The following is an 18,075-nucleotide window of genomic DNA, read 5'->3' as shown; positions in this document are numbered from 1 at the left end:
GTCCGTGGACCCTCCAGGCAGGAGAGCCGGGGTGGGGACCGTGATCTTCCCGCCCAGGGAGCAAACCCCGGTCTCCTACACCCGAGGGCGGACTGCCTACCACCAGCGCCGCCCGGGAAGCGCCGAGGGCCTGCGGCGCAGCCCGGACCGCAGACCCCGCGGCGAGGCGCCGGCCTGGGCGCCAGGCGGGAGGGAGGTTCTCTCCCCGCCCGGCGACAGCTCAGCCAATGAGAGGCCGCCACACGGCCGGCTCCCGGCCCCGCCCAATGGGCTCTCTGTTTAGAACAGCGCCTCCGCCCTTCCCCTCTGCGGGAGGCGGCGCTTTCCCTCTCTCGGGGGCGTCCTGCTCGCGGTTCCCCCGGGTTCGCTCGTCTTGCATTCCAGTTCTTTCCTGTTCCCGAATAAAGCCACGTTGCTGGTAACAACTGGCTGCTTTACTATTTGAGCATCTTTACAACAGCTCTTCCGAATTTCAACACCGCGGCTTCTCATCCTTGGCACCTGCTGGCAGCCTGTGTCTGCTGGTCAAGATCTTTATGGCTCTTCCGGTCTGTAATGTTTCGAGTACCCTCTGTGAGACTGAGGTCTTGTCTCTGGCCCGTGGAGAGTGCTGGGGACTCAGCCACACTCCGAGGGTGGGTCTGGGAGTGGGCTGGGCCGCTGCCGCAGGTGCCGGTTGGATCCAGTCCACACAGCCCTGGGAGCAAGGCCAGGGACTCATAAATACCTTTGCAGGTGGTTTTCCTGTACTTTACAGATCCCTGGTTCCCACTCCCACCAACAGTTCCCTTCCCAGCCCTTGAGCCGCATCTGATATACACAGCATGTCTAGTCCACGTGACTGTCTTCCTGGTTCTCAGACAGACCTGGCCCAGTCTAGTGACCACTGCAAGGGCTGGGACCATTGGAGGGTGCCTCCCACCGTGGCTTTGATGATTGCCTTCCTAATCCTGATCTCTGACTCCTCCCTGGGAATTCACCTGAGACTCTGGACACAAACCTACTAAAGGAGTTGTTGGCACAGCGTGTCCTTTCTGGGAGCAGGGCAGAGGGTGGGTCTGAGTTTCATCCTGATGGTGATGGAAGGTTCTAAACAAGGCAGATGTGCTTTGGCTCTGTCCCCTGGGGCACACATTCAGAGCAGGGCATCAGACGGGCGGGGGGCGCTGTGTGGGTGGGGTGAGCGTGGCCATGTAGGCTGGGGTGTGCACGCTGCAAGGCTTGGAGAGAGCAGGAAGGCGGAGAGGGCAGGCCAGGGCCACCTCCGCCCATGCTGTCCTAGGAGGCGAGGACGGACAGCAGGCCTTCCCCGGGCAGTTAGAGGTGCACGTGTCACAGGAACACACCCGTCTGTGAGCTTGACCTCGTTCGGTGTAAACGGAGAGCACTCAGCCTCTTGCAAGCCCAACCATCCTTCTCCCTCAACACACCACTTCGGAATGATGTGCTGCTTCTGGGACGGCCGTCCACGTGACCTGGCTGGCCCCCGTTAACGGCATGAGCTGTGGCACATGGACACCCATGCAGGAGGCCCCAGTGGGAGGTGCTGGCTCCATGTTTACCAATTATGTTTTAAGAGCTATTGTCAGATTGCTTTCCAAGAAGTCCACAGCAATTACCACGATCTCCTCCCCACACAGTCACCAGCACAGGGTGACTCAGACCCTTTAAAATGTTTGCAAAACCAACAGGCAGGACACGTCTCTTTCCCTTCACTGGCCTTTTATAGGCCGTTCGGTTTCTTCTCTGTGAGTTGTCAGTTCAGCCCTCCACTCACTTTCCCTGTTGGCTTGTCTCTTTCTTGTTAATGTATAAAAACGCTTCGTACAGGAAGGACCTTAATCTCTCACGCGCATGCACACTCCGTCGCTCACCTGTGTTCAACTCTTTGCAATCCACGGACTGTAGCCTGTCAGGCTTTGCTGTCCATGGAATTTTCCAGGCAAGAAGGCTGGAGCGGGTTGCCATTTCCTACTCCGGGGGAATCTTCCCAACCCAGGGATCGAACCCACGTCTCGGCAGGCAGACTCTTTTCCACCGAGCCCCCAGGGGAGCCTTTACCTCTCCGGCTAGGTGCCAGCACTTCTCCCCGGCGCCCCCTGGCGGCTGCTGCTCCCAGCTGAGGTGGGTGCGCAGAGGCTGCAGACCTGGGGTTGCTTTGGCACCCCCCCCACCCAGCCTGCCTCCAAGTCTGCCACCCCCCTCCCTCTGTTCTTTTCCCACAATGCTTTCTGTGTTTACACCGCTTTGCTCCTGGGTCGGAGAGGGCAATGGCAAGCCACTCCAGTACTCTTGCCTGGAAAATCCCATGGATGGAGGAGCCTGGTAGGCTGCAGTCTGTGGGGTCGCTAAGGGTCGGACACGACTGAGCAACTTCACTTTCACACATTGGAGAAGGAAATGGCAACCCACTCCAGTGTTCTTGCCTGGAGAATCCCAGGGATGGGGGAGCCTGGTGGGCTTCCACCTATGGGATCACACAGAGTCGGATACGACTGAAGTGACTTAGCAGCAGCAGCAGCTCCTGGGTACCTTCTGGATTTGACGCCCCCTCCCCCTCATGATTCTGGTGGCTCTGTGCATGAGGGAGGGAAGCTCGTGGACAGATGCAAGACCTCAAGTCTTCTGAGGGCAGACCCTGCCAGCCCTGATCCACCAGCCCGACCCTGAAGACTGTGGGGCAAGCCTACTTGTTGAAGCAGCCCAGATCGACTCCAGCATCCCCGTGGGAGGCTGGGAGAGGGGCGGGGGCATGTGACAAAACTTCTGGTAGCCCCAGGTCAGATCTGCAGGCAACACAGCGAGGTGGGCGGGTCGCACTGGAGGGCTATCTGCCTGACCCCTTGCCCAGACTTTCATCTAGATGTGAGTTCTCCTGGTGACATCACCCGCTTCCAGGTCGCCAGCCTCCAGGTCCCTGGAACCCCCAGCCTCCCAGCCCTCACTCGGGCCACCGTGGGCAGTCTCCCACCCTCCTCAGCCCTTTGTAGCCCAGATGAACCCACCTGGCACCTGCTGATCTGCCCACAGGCAACTGGACCAGGACCCTCCAGGGAAGCCAGGCCTGCTGGACCCAACATGCTGGCCACTGGGTAGAGGGGCACAGGGCACACGTGGGGGTGGCTGCCCGGCCCTGTGATCACTCCATGGCCCCCCCTTGCGGCCGCACTGCTGACCACGTGGCCCTCAGCTCTGTGCGCGGGGGGCGGGCAGAGGCTGTGGCGCCAGTGTCTCTGCCCTCATCTGCAGACCACCTGCCCGCTGGGAGCCTCTCAAGCACCTCCTCTCCCCACAGCCTTTCTCGGAGGCTGGGAGCCTCCTCCCCAGACCTCTTACGGAGCATGCCGTTGGTGGGGCAGGCCTAGCAGTCCCTGCCCCTCAGTCCGGGCCAGGGTACATACGCAGCCACCATACGAGCAACAAGCTCAGACCAGCAGGCCCGTTATCTTCTAGGTCCAGGGAGGCAGTGGATGGCGCTGAGAGAGGAGACCCACGCAGTGGCCGCAGCGGAGGGTCAGATTTAATGGTCACTCTACAGGGTGTTGTACGTTGTTCAGAGCCCGGCACGAACCCCCATTCCCCTCGATGGGGGGCACAGCTGGGTGTCTCAGACCAGACTCTGTACAGGGGGGCCAGCCCCCCGAGTGCCAGCTATGTACAAGGGCCCGCCCACTGGGCCAGGGCAGGCTGCGCCTGCACAGCCCAGCGGCTGCCCTGCCCTCACTCGGCCCAGCCTGGCTGCGGGGTCCAGGCCCCCATGCGGCAGGCGGCAGGGGTCTCATCCGCCAGGACCCAGCCCTGGCAGGCCCCGCCCAGACCCTGGGCCCCTGCACAGGGAGAGGCCTTCAGAGCTTGGCCACCAAAAGCTGGGCCGGGACAGCAGCAGGGAGCCGGGTGGATACAGGGGGCCGGGGAGCAGGCAGGGCCTGGCTCGACCCAGGGCGCCCTCCAAGTGAAAGGAAGGCGTGTCCCGCTGTCCCCAGGAACCCCCGCGGGCCGGCGCCGTGGTCAGGGAAGCAGGGACGAGGGCAGCGCAAGTACAGACCATCAGGGACTCGGCCGGGACATGGCCAGGCCGGGCAGACGGGCCGCCCTGGTGCTGGTGATCGGATACGGCAGGGCTGGGGAGCTGAGGCAGAGGGTCCTGGACACACGTTGAGCCGGGTGATCTACGCCATGACTAGTAACGTAGCACTTAACTAGTTAACTAGTAATGCTGCTTCCCTTTGAATTGTCTCAGGGGTTGTAGAAAATTGCACTTATTTCTATGAACCTGCAGAGGTGCCGCCCCAGCGTTGAGCCTCCAGGCGAGGACCGGGCAGCATCCGCCAGCCGCGGGGGCTCCTCGGGGGTGCGAGGGCGGTGGCCGTCGAGACCCGCGGTGCCGTGAGGACCGGAGCCCTGGGAGGGAACCTGAGCGACGTCTGAGATGCCCTGAAGTGGCCGTGAAGACCGGGACCCACGTGGTACCGGGCAGCTCGCAGCGGCCCAGCCTGGCGCCGGTCTGAGGGAGCGGCCGGGCGGCGGTACCGCCCCTCACAGAACGTCCTCAAAGTCCAGCAGCTTCGAGTGCTGGCGGCTCTTCCACAGGCGGTACAGACGAAAGTCAAAGTAGGTCTCGATCATCTGCTTCCCTGCGGGGGGAGGGGCGAGGGTGCGCTCAGCCCCGCCTCCGGGACAACCCCCTGCAATATGCCCGGCGAGGACACCACCCCGCGGGCGGCCAGCCCAGCACTCACCTTGAGCCGACAGCTCCAGGGGCGACTCGAAGATGACCCTGTAAGGAGTCATGAGGGTCCTGAGGTTCTGGAAGAGCTGAAAGGAGGGAGTGGGCTCAGTGCAGGGCAGAGCAAGAGAGCAGGGGGGAGAAGCGGGGCTGGGGAGCAGGAAGCCCCAGCTGGTGAGGCCAGGTACGGGGATCTCTCTGGGAGGGCTGAGACAGAAAGGGGGTCTGCAAAGAAGCGGGGTGCTGTACCTTCTCCCCATTGGGGTTCCCCAGGACGTAGCAGCCCATGACGTGGATGACATTTGGCTCAGGGTTCACTTTGCTCATCAAGCGGCTCAACCGCTTCCAGAAGCTGGTGGGGAAGGGGTGGTCACAGGCAGCCTCCAGCCTGACCCCCAAGTGAGAGGGGACATGGCACCCCGGCAGACACTGCCCCCGGTCCCCCCGTCCCCCAGGCACCCCCTGCTCACTGGATCATGTCCTCTTCCTTCTCCACTTTGGCAAAGGTAGCCACCTTGTTCTTGAGCAGGTACAAGTGTCCTGGGCCACCCTGTTAGAGTCTGCGGTTAGCGGATGGTACTGCACGCTGGGGGTGTCCAACCACTGTTCCCCCAACACATGCAGATGCAAATGTGCACGTCCCTGGAGGTGGCATCCTCCACCCCTGCCCTACTCCAGGGCAGGAAGGGCTGAACCCTACCTGGCAGAAAATCAGCATCTTCCAGATTTTGGCCCCCTTGTGGTAGATATTCAGCTTCTTCTCTATCTCCTCTGGGGAGGGAGGGGTGTGAGTGCTGCCCCCACTGTCTGTGTGCGCTCCCCCCCCCAGCCCAGAAACCAGAAGGCAGAGGGATCAGAGGGCACATACCCAGGATGTCCTCGAAGGTTGCATGCTCGTGGTCCTGGGGGAGACAAGACCCCAGGTCAGAGCCCCTTTCGGGCAGTGCCCCCCACCCGACCTGAGATAGGGCTGGAAGCACTCATGTAGAGGATGGGGATAGCGCCCCCACCCGACCCTGGGATGGGGCTGGGAGCACTCACATAGAGGATGGGGACAGTGCCCCCCACCCAACCCCAAGACAGGTGCACTCACGTAGAGGATGGGGATAGTGTCCCCACCCAACCCAAAGATGGGGCTGGGAGCACTCACGTAGAGGATGGGGATAGCGCCCCCACCCAACCCCGAGGTGGGGCTGGGAGCACTCACATAGAGGATGGGGATAGCGCCCCTACCCGACCCTGGGACGGGGCTGGGAGCACTCACATAGAGGATGGGGACAGTGCCTCCCACCCAACCCCAAGACAGGTGCACTCACGTAGAGGATGGGGATAGTGTCCCCACCCAACCCAAAGATGGGGCTGGGAGCACTCACGCAGAGGATGGGGACAGTGCCCCCCACCCGACCTCGAGGTGGAGCTGGGAGAACTCACATAAAGGATGGGGACAGTGCCTCCCACCCAACCCCAAGACAGGCGCACTCACGTAGAGGATGGGGATAGCACCCCCCACCTGACCCTGAGACAGGAGCACTTACACAGAGGATGGGGATAGCGCCCCCACCCAACCCTGAGACGGGGCTGGGAGCACTCACATAGAGGATCGGGATAGCGCCCCCACCCAACCCTGAGACGGGGCTGGGAGCACTCACATAGGGGATCGGGATAGCACCCCCACCCAACCCTGAGACGGGGCTGGGAGCACTCACATAGAGGATCGGGATAGCACCCCCACCCGACCCTGAGACGGGGCTGGGAGCACTCACATAGAGGATGGGGATGATGGCGGGGTCGTCTCTGCGGATGATGGTGGGGATGTACTCGGCTTTGGGCACTTTGGAGGAGATGAGCTGCGGACAACAGGGCAGGCACTCAGGGCCTTGGCCGTCCTGGAGCGCCCCCACCCGGCCCCCACCGCTGAGCAGTAGCTGCACAGGCCTCACCATGACCTTGGGTGGCACGAAGCCCTCAGTGTCGCAGGCTACAGCCTCCAGGCCCTTCTCAGTCTCCCAATCCAGGTCTTCAAAAGCCTCGCCCAAAGTGCAATGGGAGCTCTGCAGATCACTACCTGGAGGGCAGGACGTGCCACCAGGCTGAGGACCATCTGCAGTACCCGCCCTGGCTGCAATCCCAGAGATGGGCAGGGGACAGAGCCAGCAAGCCATGTCCCAGAGGGCCCTCCAGGCCAGCGAGAAACCCAGGGCGGGTAAGAGAGCCAAGCTGAGGGCATGTCGGGCTGCTGCCACCGGCTGGAGGCTGCCTGGTGGGGAAGGCTGTGGGCCCTAGGGCAAGGCCAGTGGGAGCCGGGGTGCAAGAGTCAGCTCCAGCCCAGTGTGCCTGGCGTCTGGGTCAAGGAGAAATCAGGTACTGCAGGTCTCCGGCGTGAGGGGCAGCAGGCAGGGTAGGCAGCGAGCCCTGACCCTTAGTTACGCCCACCCAGAAGACTGGAGGTGTCAGAGCGCCCAGCCTCAGTCAGATAAACCGAGGTCCAGCGGAAGCGCAGAAGCCTAGCCGTCCGGGTGCTGGAAGCGTAGGGTTGGGGGCCTAGGGGAGCCTATGGGGAAGGTGGGCCGGCCTGCAGCACCGGGCACCTACTGTCTCGGGAGTCGTGAGAGGTGTCGGCTTTCATGGGGGTGGGGTCGCTCCAGGACCGGCTGAAGCTCCGCTCGCGCCGCTCGGCGAACGCTGCAGTGAGAGCAGAACCCGTCAGGGACGCGGCCTGCAGCCACGCGAGGTGGCTGGGACCGGGGGCTGGAAGGACGCGGGCCGGTGGGGTTGCAGGGTGCAGGATGCCACTGCAATGGGACGGTGGGAGAGGGGCAAAAGGCGGACCGGCAGGGTCGGGGGTGCGGGCGGAGTCTGTGTGTAGGGGCGGGGCCCTGTCCTTTGGGCGGAGCCTGGGTGTGGGAAGGTGCCCCCTGGGGACACCAGCCTTGGGGGCACAGAGAGCAGCACGCCAAGCCCCAGTCGGCCAAGAGCAGCGCCCCCCACCCATCCGCCTTACTCTGGGCCTTCACCCGCCGGCTGCCGACCATGCGCAAGTGTTTGCGGAAGTTCCTAGGGGTGGAAGCATGGGGGTGCTGGTGAGGGCCCACAGGAGGGGTGGGCTGCCCGTCCCCTGTGCTCCCCTCCCCAACTTCGCCCCTTTCCGTGAGGGGTGCCCTCCCGGCGCCCCCAGCCCTCCCACAGGCCAATCCCACCCGGTCCCTCTCCTCCTCGAGCCTCCTGGCCTGTTGGCCGCTGGGACACAGGCAAGGTTATCAAGCTTCCTGTCACCCCCCCCACCCTCCTCCCAGGACAGCTCCCTTGGTGACCCTGTACACTTGGTCTCCTGTCCCTGCTGCCCACCCTTCCCTTCCCTCTGTGCACCCAGGCACACTCTGAGCACCCCTAAGCCCCTTCCCAAGTGGTCAAGAGCTCCTGCTTCCCACGCATGATGGCCAAGGCAGCACAGCAGGCCCCACCGCGAGGTGGGCTTGGGACCAGCAGATGCCCCCACCCCGATGTTGTGTCCCTAGGCCATCTCAGAGGCAGGTCTCTTGAACCCCTAACTTTGTGTCCTGCCAAGGCCCCACTGGCAAGACAGACAGTCAAGCTTCCTGGACACATCTGAGGTGGGGGTTGGGAGGGTAAGCCTGCCTGCTGAACCCACAGCTCTGGGCTTCAAGGGCCTGAGAAAGGCACAGGTGGGCCTGCTGGTTGCAGTTCAGCTCACAGCGTGTCCCCAACACACAGGCCTGGGAGCTCAGGCCACATGACCCCTCCTGCCTGACGCGTCCCCAGAGCAGGGCCAGGCCAGTGGTCGCCACCGCCCTTCCCCATCAGGTCCACTGGACTGGGGGGGCCCAGGCTAGACCAGAACAGACAAGAGACAGACCCTGGTGGCGAGTGGCTGGCAGGCCCTACCTCTGGATTACAGACGCGGAATCATTCTCCCGTTTCCGGCGCTTCCTCTCCGCGTAGCCCCTGAACACCCTGGGAAACCGCCACGAGTCAGCACTGCCCTTGGCCGCAGGCGGGAGGGACAGAGACGTGGGGACGGAGGCTCGAGTACAGGGCCCACAGGTGCCCCGGGCCCTGGGCCAGACAGAGGGTTCTGGCTTGCCTCGCCCTGTCCTCAGCCCAGCTCCCAGCAGGCCCTGGTGCAGCTCGGTGCTCGCTGGGACCCGGCACGCCCTCCTGGTCAAGGCCCAGGTCCCTGGCCTGCCCCGACCTACTTGGGGGTGGGGGTAGTTCCCCAGGGACCACCACCATGCCCGCAGACTCAAGGTCCTCACGGTACTTACGAGATGCTGGCGTTGCAGCAGGAAATGGCAGCGTGAGAGAGAAGGCACAGTGAGCAGAGACCCTCAGACCTCTGACCCCACTGGGGTTAGTTTCCTCCTCGCCACTGACTCGAAGGGTCCCTCACAGGCACCCCAGGGTGCCGGCTATGCCACAGGCCAGTCCTTGAAAGGGCAGCAGGTGCTGAGGTCATGGTGGCCCAGGCCACCAGATGCTGGTCAGGCTGCTCAGAGGCCTGACTGTGTGCCCTGCCCCTGCTGAGACCCGCAGCAGAGTGGCCCCCGTTCAGCCTGAGGGTGGCACTGCGCGCCCCAAGGCAGCTTGCAGGGAGCATCTTCAGAGTAGGGGACTCTGTGGCAGAGTGCTGCCCTGGAGGAACTCCTCAACAGAACACCCAGCGGGTGATGGTCAAGAGCGCGCCCCCCAGGGGGCTAAGCTGTGATCGCTCACGGTGCGTGGAAGCCCAAGGAGACCGCTGTTTGGAGCATGCGCGAGGGCAGAGCCGGGCAGGAGTCCGGGAGAAGCACCCCTGCTGGTGACTGCATCAGCCGCAGCCCCCCACCCGCTCCCCAGGAGACAGGACAGACAGACTGCAGGCACCGCACAGGACAGGGCAGTGGGGACAGGACGGGGTGGGGGTGGGGTTGGGGTGTGAGCAGCCGGGCCTGCCTTCCTGTAGGCTGACACTCAGGCAGAGCGGGCGGAACGGGGGCGCTCGGGAGCGGCTGCCCAGGTAGGCTCTGGGCAGTAGCTCCTGAACAGCAGGAAGAGGCCCCCCGGCCTGGGCCCCGCGCACAGCAGACACAACTCACGCTTGCATAGTTGTGGTTGCTGTCTGGAAACTGAAGAGGTTTTCCTTGGGGAACCAGGTACGGATGGGGACGTCATCTGGAAAAGGCCAAGGGGGCAGTGACTAGGGTGGCTTGGGGGTTCCTGAGCCCTTCCCCACCTGCCCAGGGCTAGGGGTGTTCCTGAGTGCAGGGTACCCTAGACCTATCCCAGGTTGGGGGGCCCAGTGCCGGGCCAGCAGGCTCCAAGGCCCGCTCAGCTGTTCAAGCCGCGACAGCTCAGCGGCTTCGTGACGCTCGTCTTCGCTTGGCTCTCCCCCTGCTGCCCACAGCGGACACGTGTTTCCCGGAAAGCACAGCCAGCCTCCGGGGTGCCCAGGAAAAGCACTGACTCGTCGCCTTCAAGCTGGAGGGGCAGGGCAGGGACTGTGGCTGCAGGCTCTCCTGGGGCCCCAGGGCCTCCTCTGCCGCCCAGGCACTCTGGGGTCCACTTAGTCGGCCCTCCCTGCTCCCAGACCTTCCTGGTGGAGGCCCTCACCAGGCGGGGAGACTGGCCATTCCCGGGGGCCCTACAGCCCCAGACAGGGTGAGCTAAGGCCACGCTCCTCTATTCCGACCCCGTCCCAGAGCCTGGTCTCTGCTCCTCAGAGGGGCATGAGGGCCTGGAGACGCCCGCATCTCTGGCCTGTGCCCTGACGCCCCGATGGGCTGCTGATCTGGAGGCTCAGGAGGTGCCCAGAGAGCACATGGCAGGTCTGCCAGGTAGAATTCTGCTCTTCCGGAAATGACGGGCTCGGAGCCCAGAAGCACAGGGCCACCTGAATGTCCCAGGCGGCCTCTTCCTGACAGCAGGCCTCCAGGGCTCCTCAGCCATGCACACTGCTCGACAATCCTGGTGCGGGGCCCCACTAGCTGGCCAGGCCCCCTTGGTGAGTGGGAGTCCCACTGGGTGGGTGTTAGGGCAGGGACTGTCCCCCAGGACTCCTGGAAGGCAGCCCCACCTGTCCATTCAATCAGGCTTGCTGCCTGTTCCGCCCTTAAGACTCTCCCGGCCACCTCGCTGGGGAAGCACGCCTGGCGTGACTTGGTGCCGGCAAGCCTGAAGCCAGCCATGAAGCCTGACTGGGCATGGGGTGTGGTGGCAGGACGCCGCCGGCGGGCGGTGACTGGGGTGCCCTGCACTGTCCGGGTCTCCTGGCGCTTGCTGCTGCAGAGGAGGCTACCCGGGCCCACGACCAGCCTCTCACCAGACACTCGGTCAACGCTGTACATCCTCTCCAGCTTCTTTCGGCGGCCGGTAGCCTCAGGCAGAGGTGGCTGGTCCACTCCAAAGGCCTGAGGGGAGGGACTGGGGGCGAGCTGGGCGCATCCGGGACACTCCTTGGAGCCCTGACGGCTGCCCGCCCAGCTCTGGCAGGGCCTGCTGACGTCCTCATGACTGCCGCCCGGGCTGGCGCGCAGGGGCTGGCTGTGGTGGTGCCGCTCCCGCTGCCGCCGCCCCTTCACCACAGCCAGCTCAATGGCCTCAGCCTCTGGGCCGGGCAGCAGGGCTGGCTCCCCTGAGATGGTGTACACACGGGGCTGGGGACCCTCACCGGCCGGCTTCCCACTGGCAGCCTCCTCCGGAAGGCTGCCCTCATAGCGGCCGTTGGAGATGAGGGAGAGGCGGCGCTTGTTCTGAGGGGCCGGCTGCATCTCGGGGGACCCGTCGTGGCCAGAGTAGGCGTCAGCCAGCAGGTGGTCTGGGGGAGAGGTACCAGGTGAGCTCTCAGCCTGCTGGTCCTGCCCTCCCATCTCCTGGTGCTCTGGAGACAGGGAATGAACACCCAGCGGGTGCCTGGCCCGCTGACCAAACCCTGGGCCCGGACAACTTCACAAAAGGGCTCTCTGAGCTGTGCCATGCCCCAGAGGTTCACACTGCACTTCCATCGGGGCCCCAAGCCCCTCTTGTGTGTGTGGGTGACAGACTGTGCTACCTGTGGGTGCCGGGGGCAGGAACAGGCAGGCCACCTCCCAGCCTGCCACCGCACCCGTGTGCCCAGTGCCAACTTCTCCCCTCCCCCCCACCAGCTGGCCCCCAGAGACAGTGGTGCCAGCCCTGGGGGGTGCCAGGAGGCCTGTTGCCATGCCAACGGCCCAGGCTGGGTGGGTGCCATGGTGATGAGTGACTCGCAGCTCCTTCTGGGGCTCTGGGCCAGGGAGGGCAGGGGGCGTGAGGAAGCCAGCCCAGCAGGGCGGTAGCTGCCTGCTCACATCACACAGTGTGCAAGGGCTGTGTCTGCCTGGACAGGAGACAGCAAACCCTCCCCGAGATTAGGAGCTATGGGTGGACCGGGTGCTGGCCCTGCCTCACGTGCCCCTACCTGCACCGTTCCGGTTTTCGGGGTGACTCTGGGACAGGTACTCGCCAAACGCTCGGGCTGCTCTAAGGGGGTGGACAGCGGGGTGTGCCGTCAGGGCACACCACCCACTCTGGCGCTCCCACCCCCCACCCACGCCCTCTGCACCCGCATGGGAGAGCTCAGGGGTCATCCACAGCAAGCATTCCCATCCCACCTCAGACCGCCCAGGGCTGGCAGGTCGCAGTTATGGGGACCCTTGGCGCCCCGTGCATCTTGGCCGGACCTGCAGGCGGGGCCCGGGTCTGCTTGCCCTCCAGCCCCGGCCGCCCAGGAAGTGTGGGGGTCGTGAGGTCGGCCCCCCGCCCACCGCAATCTCAGGGAGGGGAGCCGAACGGAGATGGGGGCGGGCGCCGGCCACGCGCATGCTGCAGGGACCGGGGCAGGGCGGGGGCGGCGCTGGCCCCAGCGGGCGGCCCGCCGCACTCACCGCACTTTGGCCGCCACCGAGGACATGGCCTCGCTTCTTAACGCCCTCCTCCGGGAGGCGACGGCGCCCATGGTCGAGGCGGCGGCGCATCCCCAGGCCTCAGAGCGCGCCCCGCGCCCGCCGCCTCTGTCGAGGGTGCCGCGCCGCGCCGAGGACTGGGATCAGGCTCGGGCTCGGGCTCGGGACCCGCATGGCAGCTCCGGGGCCCTCCGCGCACCCCGCCGCACCGGACAGAACGGCCAGGCCCGGGGGTGGCGCTCCGCCCCCCGCGACGTCAGGGAGGTGGAAGCCCCGCCCACCTTGCGTCAGAGCGGGGCGGGGCCCGGCCCAGTGAAGCCCCGCCCGCCCCGCCGGCAGTGGGCGGGGCTGGGGAACCCGCGGCGCTGGGCGTGGGGCGGGGCCACCGGCGCTAGTGGGCGGGGGGAGCGGGGCCCCACCGGCGCTGGGCGGGGCGGTGGGGCCCCCCGGCTCTGCCCTCTGGGCTCTGCCTCCGGACCGGGAAAACGAGGCCAGCAGTCCCCTGACCACAGGGTCCCAGGCCCTTTGGTAAAGGGGCTCCCTGCTCTCGCAGACCCACGTGTCCCGCTGAGACCTGCAGGGACCGGGGACCCCAAAGTCAAAGGCCTGACAGATCTTTTTTGTACAAAAGGACTCCCTGATACTTTTTAATGATCTGAAAAGCAAAGTGCCCGCATCATCTTAGGGAAAAATCTTGTGTGTACAAAGTGGGAACACCGCCTGAGAGCTCGGGGGGGCGCTTCATGCTTGGTTGGGCAGATACCAGCACCATCCCGACCTTGGGTGCCCTGCCTGCCTGGCTTGAGGTCCCCGGGTTCCACGCGGTGACCTCACAGGCAGGCAGGCAACACTATACCCTGCAGGGACAGGACTGTGAGTTGCCCATCCTGATGGGCCCCTGGCCCCAGGGACCACATGTCCCACATAATCAGATCTACCTTTATTGACGGGCAAGGCAGAGACAGGAGGGCTCCAACACGAGAGGCCGCAGTGGCTGACAGAGCCCCGACGACTGCTGTGTGTGCAGGGGACGTCAGGGCCAGTGGCCCCAGAGTGACACTCCACACTGGGCCCCAGCGGGTCTCCCTGACAGGCTGGAAGAGCTGCAGGAGCTAGGCACTCTGAGATGGAGCCACGGGAGGTGCTGGCTTCAGGGTGCTTCAGGGTGGAAACTTCTACCCATCTTGGTCAGAGAGCTGGAGTGCTGAGGAGTCCTCGGGTGGTTTGGGGGAAGCCAGACCTCAGTGCTGATGCTGAAGCGAGGGCTCATCCTCCTGTTAGTAAATAGCACATGGTCAATGTCAAGGTGGGGACAACCCTGGAGGGCAGCAGGGAAGCAGCAGCTGGCTTGCTTTGGAGCCCTCAGAGCACGTGGCTCAGCCAAGGGGCACAGGGTGTCCAGGCAGCTCACCAAGTCGGATCCCTGGTTGGCAGGGGCGCTTTGGAAGTCAACGTACGCATCCTTGGGGCCGCCCAGCAGCACCTCCTCGTACTCAGTCTGGTAGTCAGACTCATCTGGGCAGAGAGCAGTGCCATGTGGGTCACCTCCTGAGAGCAGGGACAGGGGCCATACACAGGCAGGGGTCCCGCTGTACAGCCAACCAGGTCGAGGGGCTGCCAGAGGTAGCCTGGTGCCCAGGGCAGCTTATTGAGAGTGAGGGTCAGGAGGGAACGTTGCCGCCACCACCACCCCTAGCTGTTGGACATGTATGTCTCGGGGTCCAACTCACCGTCTCCTGCAGCCACCTTGGCAGGCTCGATACGTGATACAATCTCAGCAAGGTCCGTGAAGGAGGCGTTGGGGCAGGTGAGGACCTGTGGGCGGAGGCAAAGCAGACATCTGACCTGCTCCTGACCACACCCTGCCCTCTCTGTGACCCTCTGTGGTCCCAGCCTCCCAGTCGGAGAGGGTGTGGATGATGGGTGGAGTGCTGAGCAGCCCCACCAGGAGCACCATCCTCCCCGCATGAGCACTTCCCGGGTGGAGAGTCAGAAGAGGCCCCTGCCTTCTGGACCCTGGGAGGGGCAGGGAGCACCTGCCCTTCTGAGTGACTGAAGGGGGTGCCAAGGTGCCGCAGGGTGAGGACTGGGCACCAAAGGCCGGGTCACAGCGGGGGAGGGGCCGCCTGCTCAGGCGCTCACGTCGCACGCCTTCATCTTGCTTGGCCCCTGCCGGTCCTGCAGCATCTTCTCCAGCACACCGCTGCGACCCCAGATGTCAAACACCGTCCGGCCATGCTGGTACCCCACCTCCTGCACACACACGGGAACCCCGTGACGGGAGTGGTGGGGCAGGGAGGCCCGGGGGTGCAGCCGGCCTGGACACTCACGCAGATCTCATCAAACTTGCTGAACTCCAGGGTGCCGTAACTGTCGATCGGGGGGCGCAGGCACTCGCAGTAGTCACTGCTCTTCACCATCTCCAGCTGCCGGACGCAGCACACGTAGGCCAGGCGTGTCTGGATCTCAGCCATGTTCAGCACCTGCCAGGTCGCAGCACTAAGCGTGGCTGTCCTGTCCCCACGAGGCTCCTGGCCTTGTCTGGTCACAGCCACTGCTTCCTCCCTGGCCCCTCCATCCCCTCCCCTCCCCTCCCCCATGGGGAGACTATTTCTGCTGGATCTGGGGCGAGGGGGCCGGGCATCCACCAGGGGGTCTGGAGCCTTTACGCATGTCCCCCTTCCCAGAGCTGGTCCCAGGCAGGCAGGGACCACCTGCTGCTGGGCCCAGAGCCTGGAAGACGCAACTCCCTCCCTGCCCATCTCAGGGTCTCAGGGACGTGGGCACCAGGGCGTGGGGAGGGGCAGCCAGAGCAGGCAAGGCTGGGCCCACCTTGACCTTCGTGGCCAAGGGATTCCAGCGCTTCCACAGGAGCCACCATCCCGAGAGCGCGTCCCCGTAGTTGGTGAGGTCTGTCTCATCCCGGCTGCCCACGTCAATGGCGATCACCACCTTTGCCCCCATTGACCTGGCCACATCCGCTGGGGAGGAGGTGGCCTGGTGACCAATGGGGACAGGTGTGTGGAGCCTTGGGTGGGAGCATAGCTGAAGGGAGGCTGGGGTAGAGCTGGGGGTGGGGGCAGAGCCTCCTGAGAGGCACTGGGGGAGCACCGGGCCTGCGGGGCGGGTCTCCTCTCCACTGTCACACCGAGGCCTGTGCAGGGGCTGGCAAGTGCAGAGCTGTCCAACAGGTGACCAGCATGCCCCAGGAGGCGCCATGCCCACAGCAGCCCCGACACCTGCAGGCTGTTAGTTCTCGCTGTGGGCACAGATGGGCCCTAATTGCACCGGCTGCCACTTGGCCTTGCTCTGAGCTCTGAGCACTGTGAAGCCGGCAACGGAGCCATCTGCTGGGAGCGTGTCTGCATGCCTCCTGCACTGCCCCGCCAATAGGCACACAGAGTCATGGGGTCAAGGCAGGCAGGTGCCCCTCCCCACCCACCCCGTACCTGGGAGGTTGTTGATGTATCCCCCGTCCATCAGCAGATGCCCGTCTTTGGGGTCGCAGAGTGGGGGCATGTAGCCCGACAGGGACATGCTGGCACGCACGTACCTCCACAGCGATCCTAGAGGGGCGTGTAGAGGGGTCAGGAGAGGGACGCAGGCTTCCGTCGCCGGCAGCTCAGAGCCTCGCCCAGACAGGCCTTGAGCACCCTGCACGCCTAGCCTGGCGGGGGCGCCAGGCAGGGCAGATGACACCCTTCCTGGGCACCCTCCTCCTCGGAGGGAGCTGGCAGGGCCGGACTTGCTCCAGGCCTCCCCACATCTCCCCTGGCCATGACCTTCTGCTGGCTCTGCCACTCCACTCACTTCCAACTAGACTCATTTCAAGAGGCTCCCCAACACTCTGGCCTAGAAAAGGGCCCTCAGCTGCCCACCCATGGGTCAGCTTTCCCTGGGATCCCCATCGAGCAGTGCCAGACCCTGAGTGCAATCTGCACACCGCCGTGACCCTCATGCCCCAGTCTTCCCGTCTCCACTGGGGACCCTGCAGCCTTCAGGCCTGCAGCAGAGTCATCTTGTTCAGACCTCCCTGAGTCCCTTGCCTCCTCTGGGGGTACCCCTTCCCTGGAGCCACTCTGCCCCCGCTGAGAACATGCACCCTGGGAGGAGGCACTCACCGTCCGTGTGGACCCGCATGGCAGAGGCGGAGATGTCCGTGGTGATGGTGAAGTACGGGATCCACAGGTCCTGTGAGGGGACAGGACTCAGATGGACCAACCCAGGCTGCCAGTCCTTGATTCTCAGGGCCCAGGGCGTCCAGACCCAGGCAGGAGGAGACCGTGGACTCTGCTGGGGCTCCCAGGGCAGTCCCTGCGGGGGGGCGGGCACCTCGATCTGCCTGTCTTTGAAGACGCTGGAGATGCTGCTGTTCAAGCCAGCCCCCGAGAACATGGAAGTGATGGGGTAGGTCAGGTCCAGCATGGTCTTCACCATCGACATCATGTCCTGGGGGGCATACAGGGCGCACATGAGGCCCCTGCAAGCAGAAGGGGCACACACCCCTGCCTGTGCCCCACAGGACCACTAGGAGCGTCAGGAGAAGGGAGTGGGCACATGGGCACACCTGCTTCCTGCAAACAGAACGGGGGCCTCCAGGAAGCACCCAGGGCCTGAGGGGAGCAAACACCACGGCCTGGGTGGCAGGGCCTGGAGGTCCCAGGGGAGCAGCCGCTGACCCCTGGCAGGCTTGACCCACTGGGCCCTTGCTGTACACTCAGAAGGCCCGGCTCTGGGCACGCTGGGACGAGGCCATACAGGCCCAGGGCTGGCTGCATGCTCACCGCTGCCCATGCCCTGGTGCCAGGGTGGGCGCTCCATCCCCCGAACAGAAGTAGGGCCCTGCTGAGGGCCTCACTGCCGAAGCCCCGGGACACCAGGGAACAGAGGCCCGCCCTCCTCAGTGAGGCTGGACAGCTCGGCCTGTGAGCGCAGGACCAGGAGCGCCTGACCCCTCAGGGCTCGGGGTGAAGAGGAAGGGGCCTCTTCCCTCCCCAGACAGACCTGGGAGGGCAAGCTCAGGCAGGGGCTGCAGGTGGAGGGAGGCACGTGCCCATGTACTCACGTGGGGATTAGGATGAGCAGGAGCGCACGTGCTCTTGGAGGACATGGACCCAGAACGGCCCAGCATCCCCGGGTCTTCTGAGGCCAACAAGCCCCTCCCTCCTGAGGAAGCCCCTGCTCAGCACCACCCCCCATGCCCCTCCACGGGCCCACAGGAAGGGCTGCAGGGCGGCCCGCGGGTTCCAGCCCCACACCCGCGCAGGGGCTGCCCAGGAGGCTCCCGTGGCCCAGCACACACGCAGGATGGCAGGCCATCAGGCCTGAAGCTCCGTGGTTGTTCCCACACCCCCAGACCAGCAGGGTGAAGAAGGGAGAGGCCTGCCCAGCTGTCTCTGGGCCTTCACTGAGGATGGACCCTCAGTGCGCCCT

General features: G+C 64.9%; 2 protein-coding genes across 7 annotated transcripts in view; both read right to left on the bottom strand.

The window, feature by feature from the left end:
• Positions 1-3,502: 3,502 nt before the first annotated feature.
• On the bottom strand, positions 3,503-12,892 carry NSMF (NMDA receptor synaptonuclear signaling and neuronal migration factor). Of its 4 annotated transcripts, none has more exons than XM_088840972.1 (15): positions 12,625-12,892; positions 12,159-12,220; positions 11,043-11,537; positions 9,820-9,895; positions 8,630-8,698; positions 7,728-7,780; positions 7,319-7,408; positions 6,667-6,791; positions 6,490-6,573; positions 5,595-5,628; positions 5,427-5,497; positions 5,197-5,276; positions 4,976-5,078; positions 4,740-4,777; positions 3,503-4,634 (listed from the first exon to the last, which is right to left on the bottom strand). In XM_088840972.1, the coding sequence occupies exons 1-15, from the start codon at positions 12,693-12,695 to the stop codon at positions 4,607-4,609; spliced, it is 1,479 nt and encodes a 492-aa protein (XP_088697098.1). In that variant the 5' UTR covers positions 12,696-12,892; the 3' UTR covers positions 3,503-4,606. The 4 variants fall into 4 exon arrangements, with proteins under 4 accessions (XP_088697098.1, XP_088697096.1, XP_088697097.1 ...); XM_088840970.1 differs by having other exon boundaries at positions 4,740-4,815; positions 12,625-12,889; XM_088840971.1 differs by lacking the exon at positions 7,319-7,408 and having other exon boundaries at positions 4,740-4,815; positions 12,625-12,891.
• A 213-nt stretch (positions 12,893-13,105) lies between these two features.
• The window catches only part of PNPLA7 (patatin like domain 7, lysophospholipase), an 80,024-nt gene continuing 75,054 nt past the window's right edge, over positions 13,106-18,075 (bottom strand). Inside the window, exons 28-36 of one of the 3 annotated variants that reach the window (XM_055400628.2) lie at positions 16,975-17,091; positions 16,764-16,833; positions 16,092-16,208; positions 15,475-15,623; positions 14,973-15,125; positions 14,785-14,895; positions 14,373-14,457; positions 14,054-14,190; positions 13,106-13,916 (exon numbers count right to left, since the gene is read on the bottom strand). In XM_055400628.2, the coding sequence (XP_055256603.2) occupies positions 13,884-13,916; positions 14,054-14,190; positions 14,373-14,457; positions 14,785-14,895; positions 14,973-15,125; positions 15,475-15,623; positions 16,092-16,208; positions 16,764-16,833; positions 16,975-17,091 (972 nt within the window). In that variant the 3' untranslated portion in view covers positions 13,106-13,883. Of the gene's footprint in view, positions 13,917-14,053; positions 14,191-14,372; positions 14,458-14,784; positions 14,896-14,972; positions 15,126-15,474; positions 15,624-16,091; positions 16,209-16,763; positions 16,834-16,974; positions 17,092-18,075 lie in introns of those variants that run through there. The other 2 variants (XM_088840966.1, XR_016038510.1) reach the window with 2 other exon arrangements.

The sequence above is a fragment of the Moschus berezovskii genome, chromosome 11 (genome assembly GCF_049115385.1).
Source record: "Moschus berezovskii isolate FMDL1 chromosome 11, NW_MosBer_1.0, whole genome shotgun sequence".
Classification (NCBI taxonomy): Eukaryota; Metazoa; Chordata; class Mammalia; order Artiodactyla; family Moschidae; genus Moschus; species Moschus berezovskii.
The sequence above is the reverse complement of the archived record's forward strand: the minus strand, read 5'-3'. Positions and strand labels throughout refer to the sequence as shown.

Bases quoted from the DNA above. Each gene is read 5' to 3' on its own strand.
- NSMF (XM_088840970.1), bottom strand. From the start codon at position 12,695: ATGGGCGCCGTCGCCTCCCGGAGGAGGGCGTTAAGAAGCGAGGCCATG. The intron at 12,221-12,624 runs GTGAGTGCGGCG...CCACCCCCTTAG, and splicing joins TCGGTGGCGGCCAAAGTGCG to AGCAGCCCGAGCGTTTGGCG. The intron at 9,896-11,042 runs GTGAGAGGCTGG...GGCCTTTTCCAG, and splicing joins CAGCGTTGACCGAGTGTCTG to ATGACGTCCCCATCCGTACC.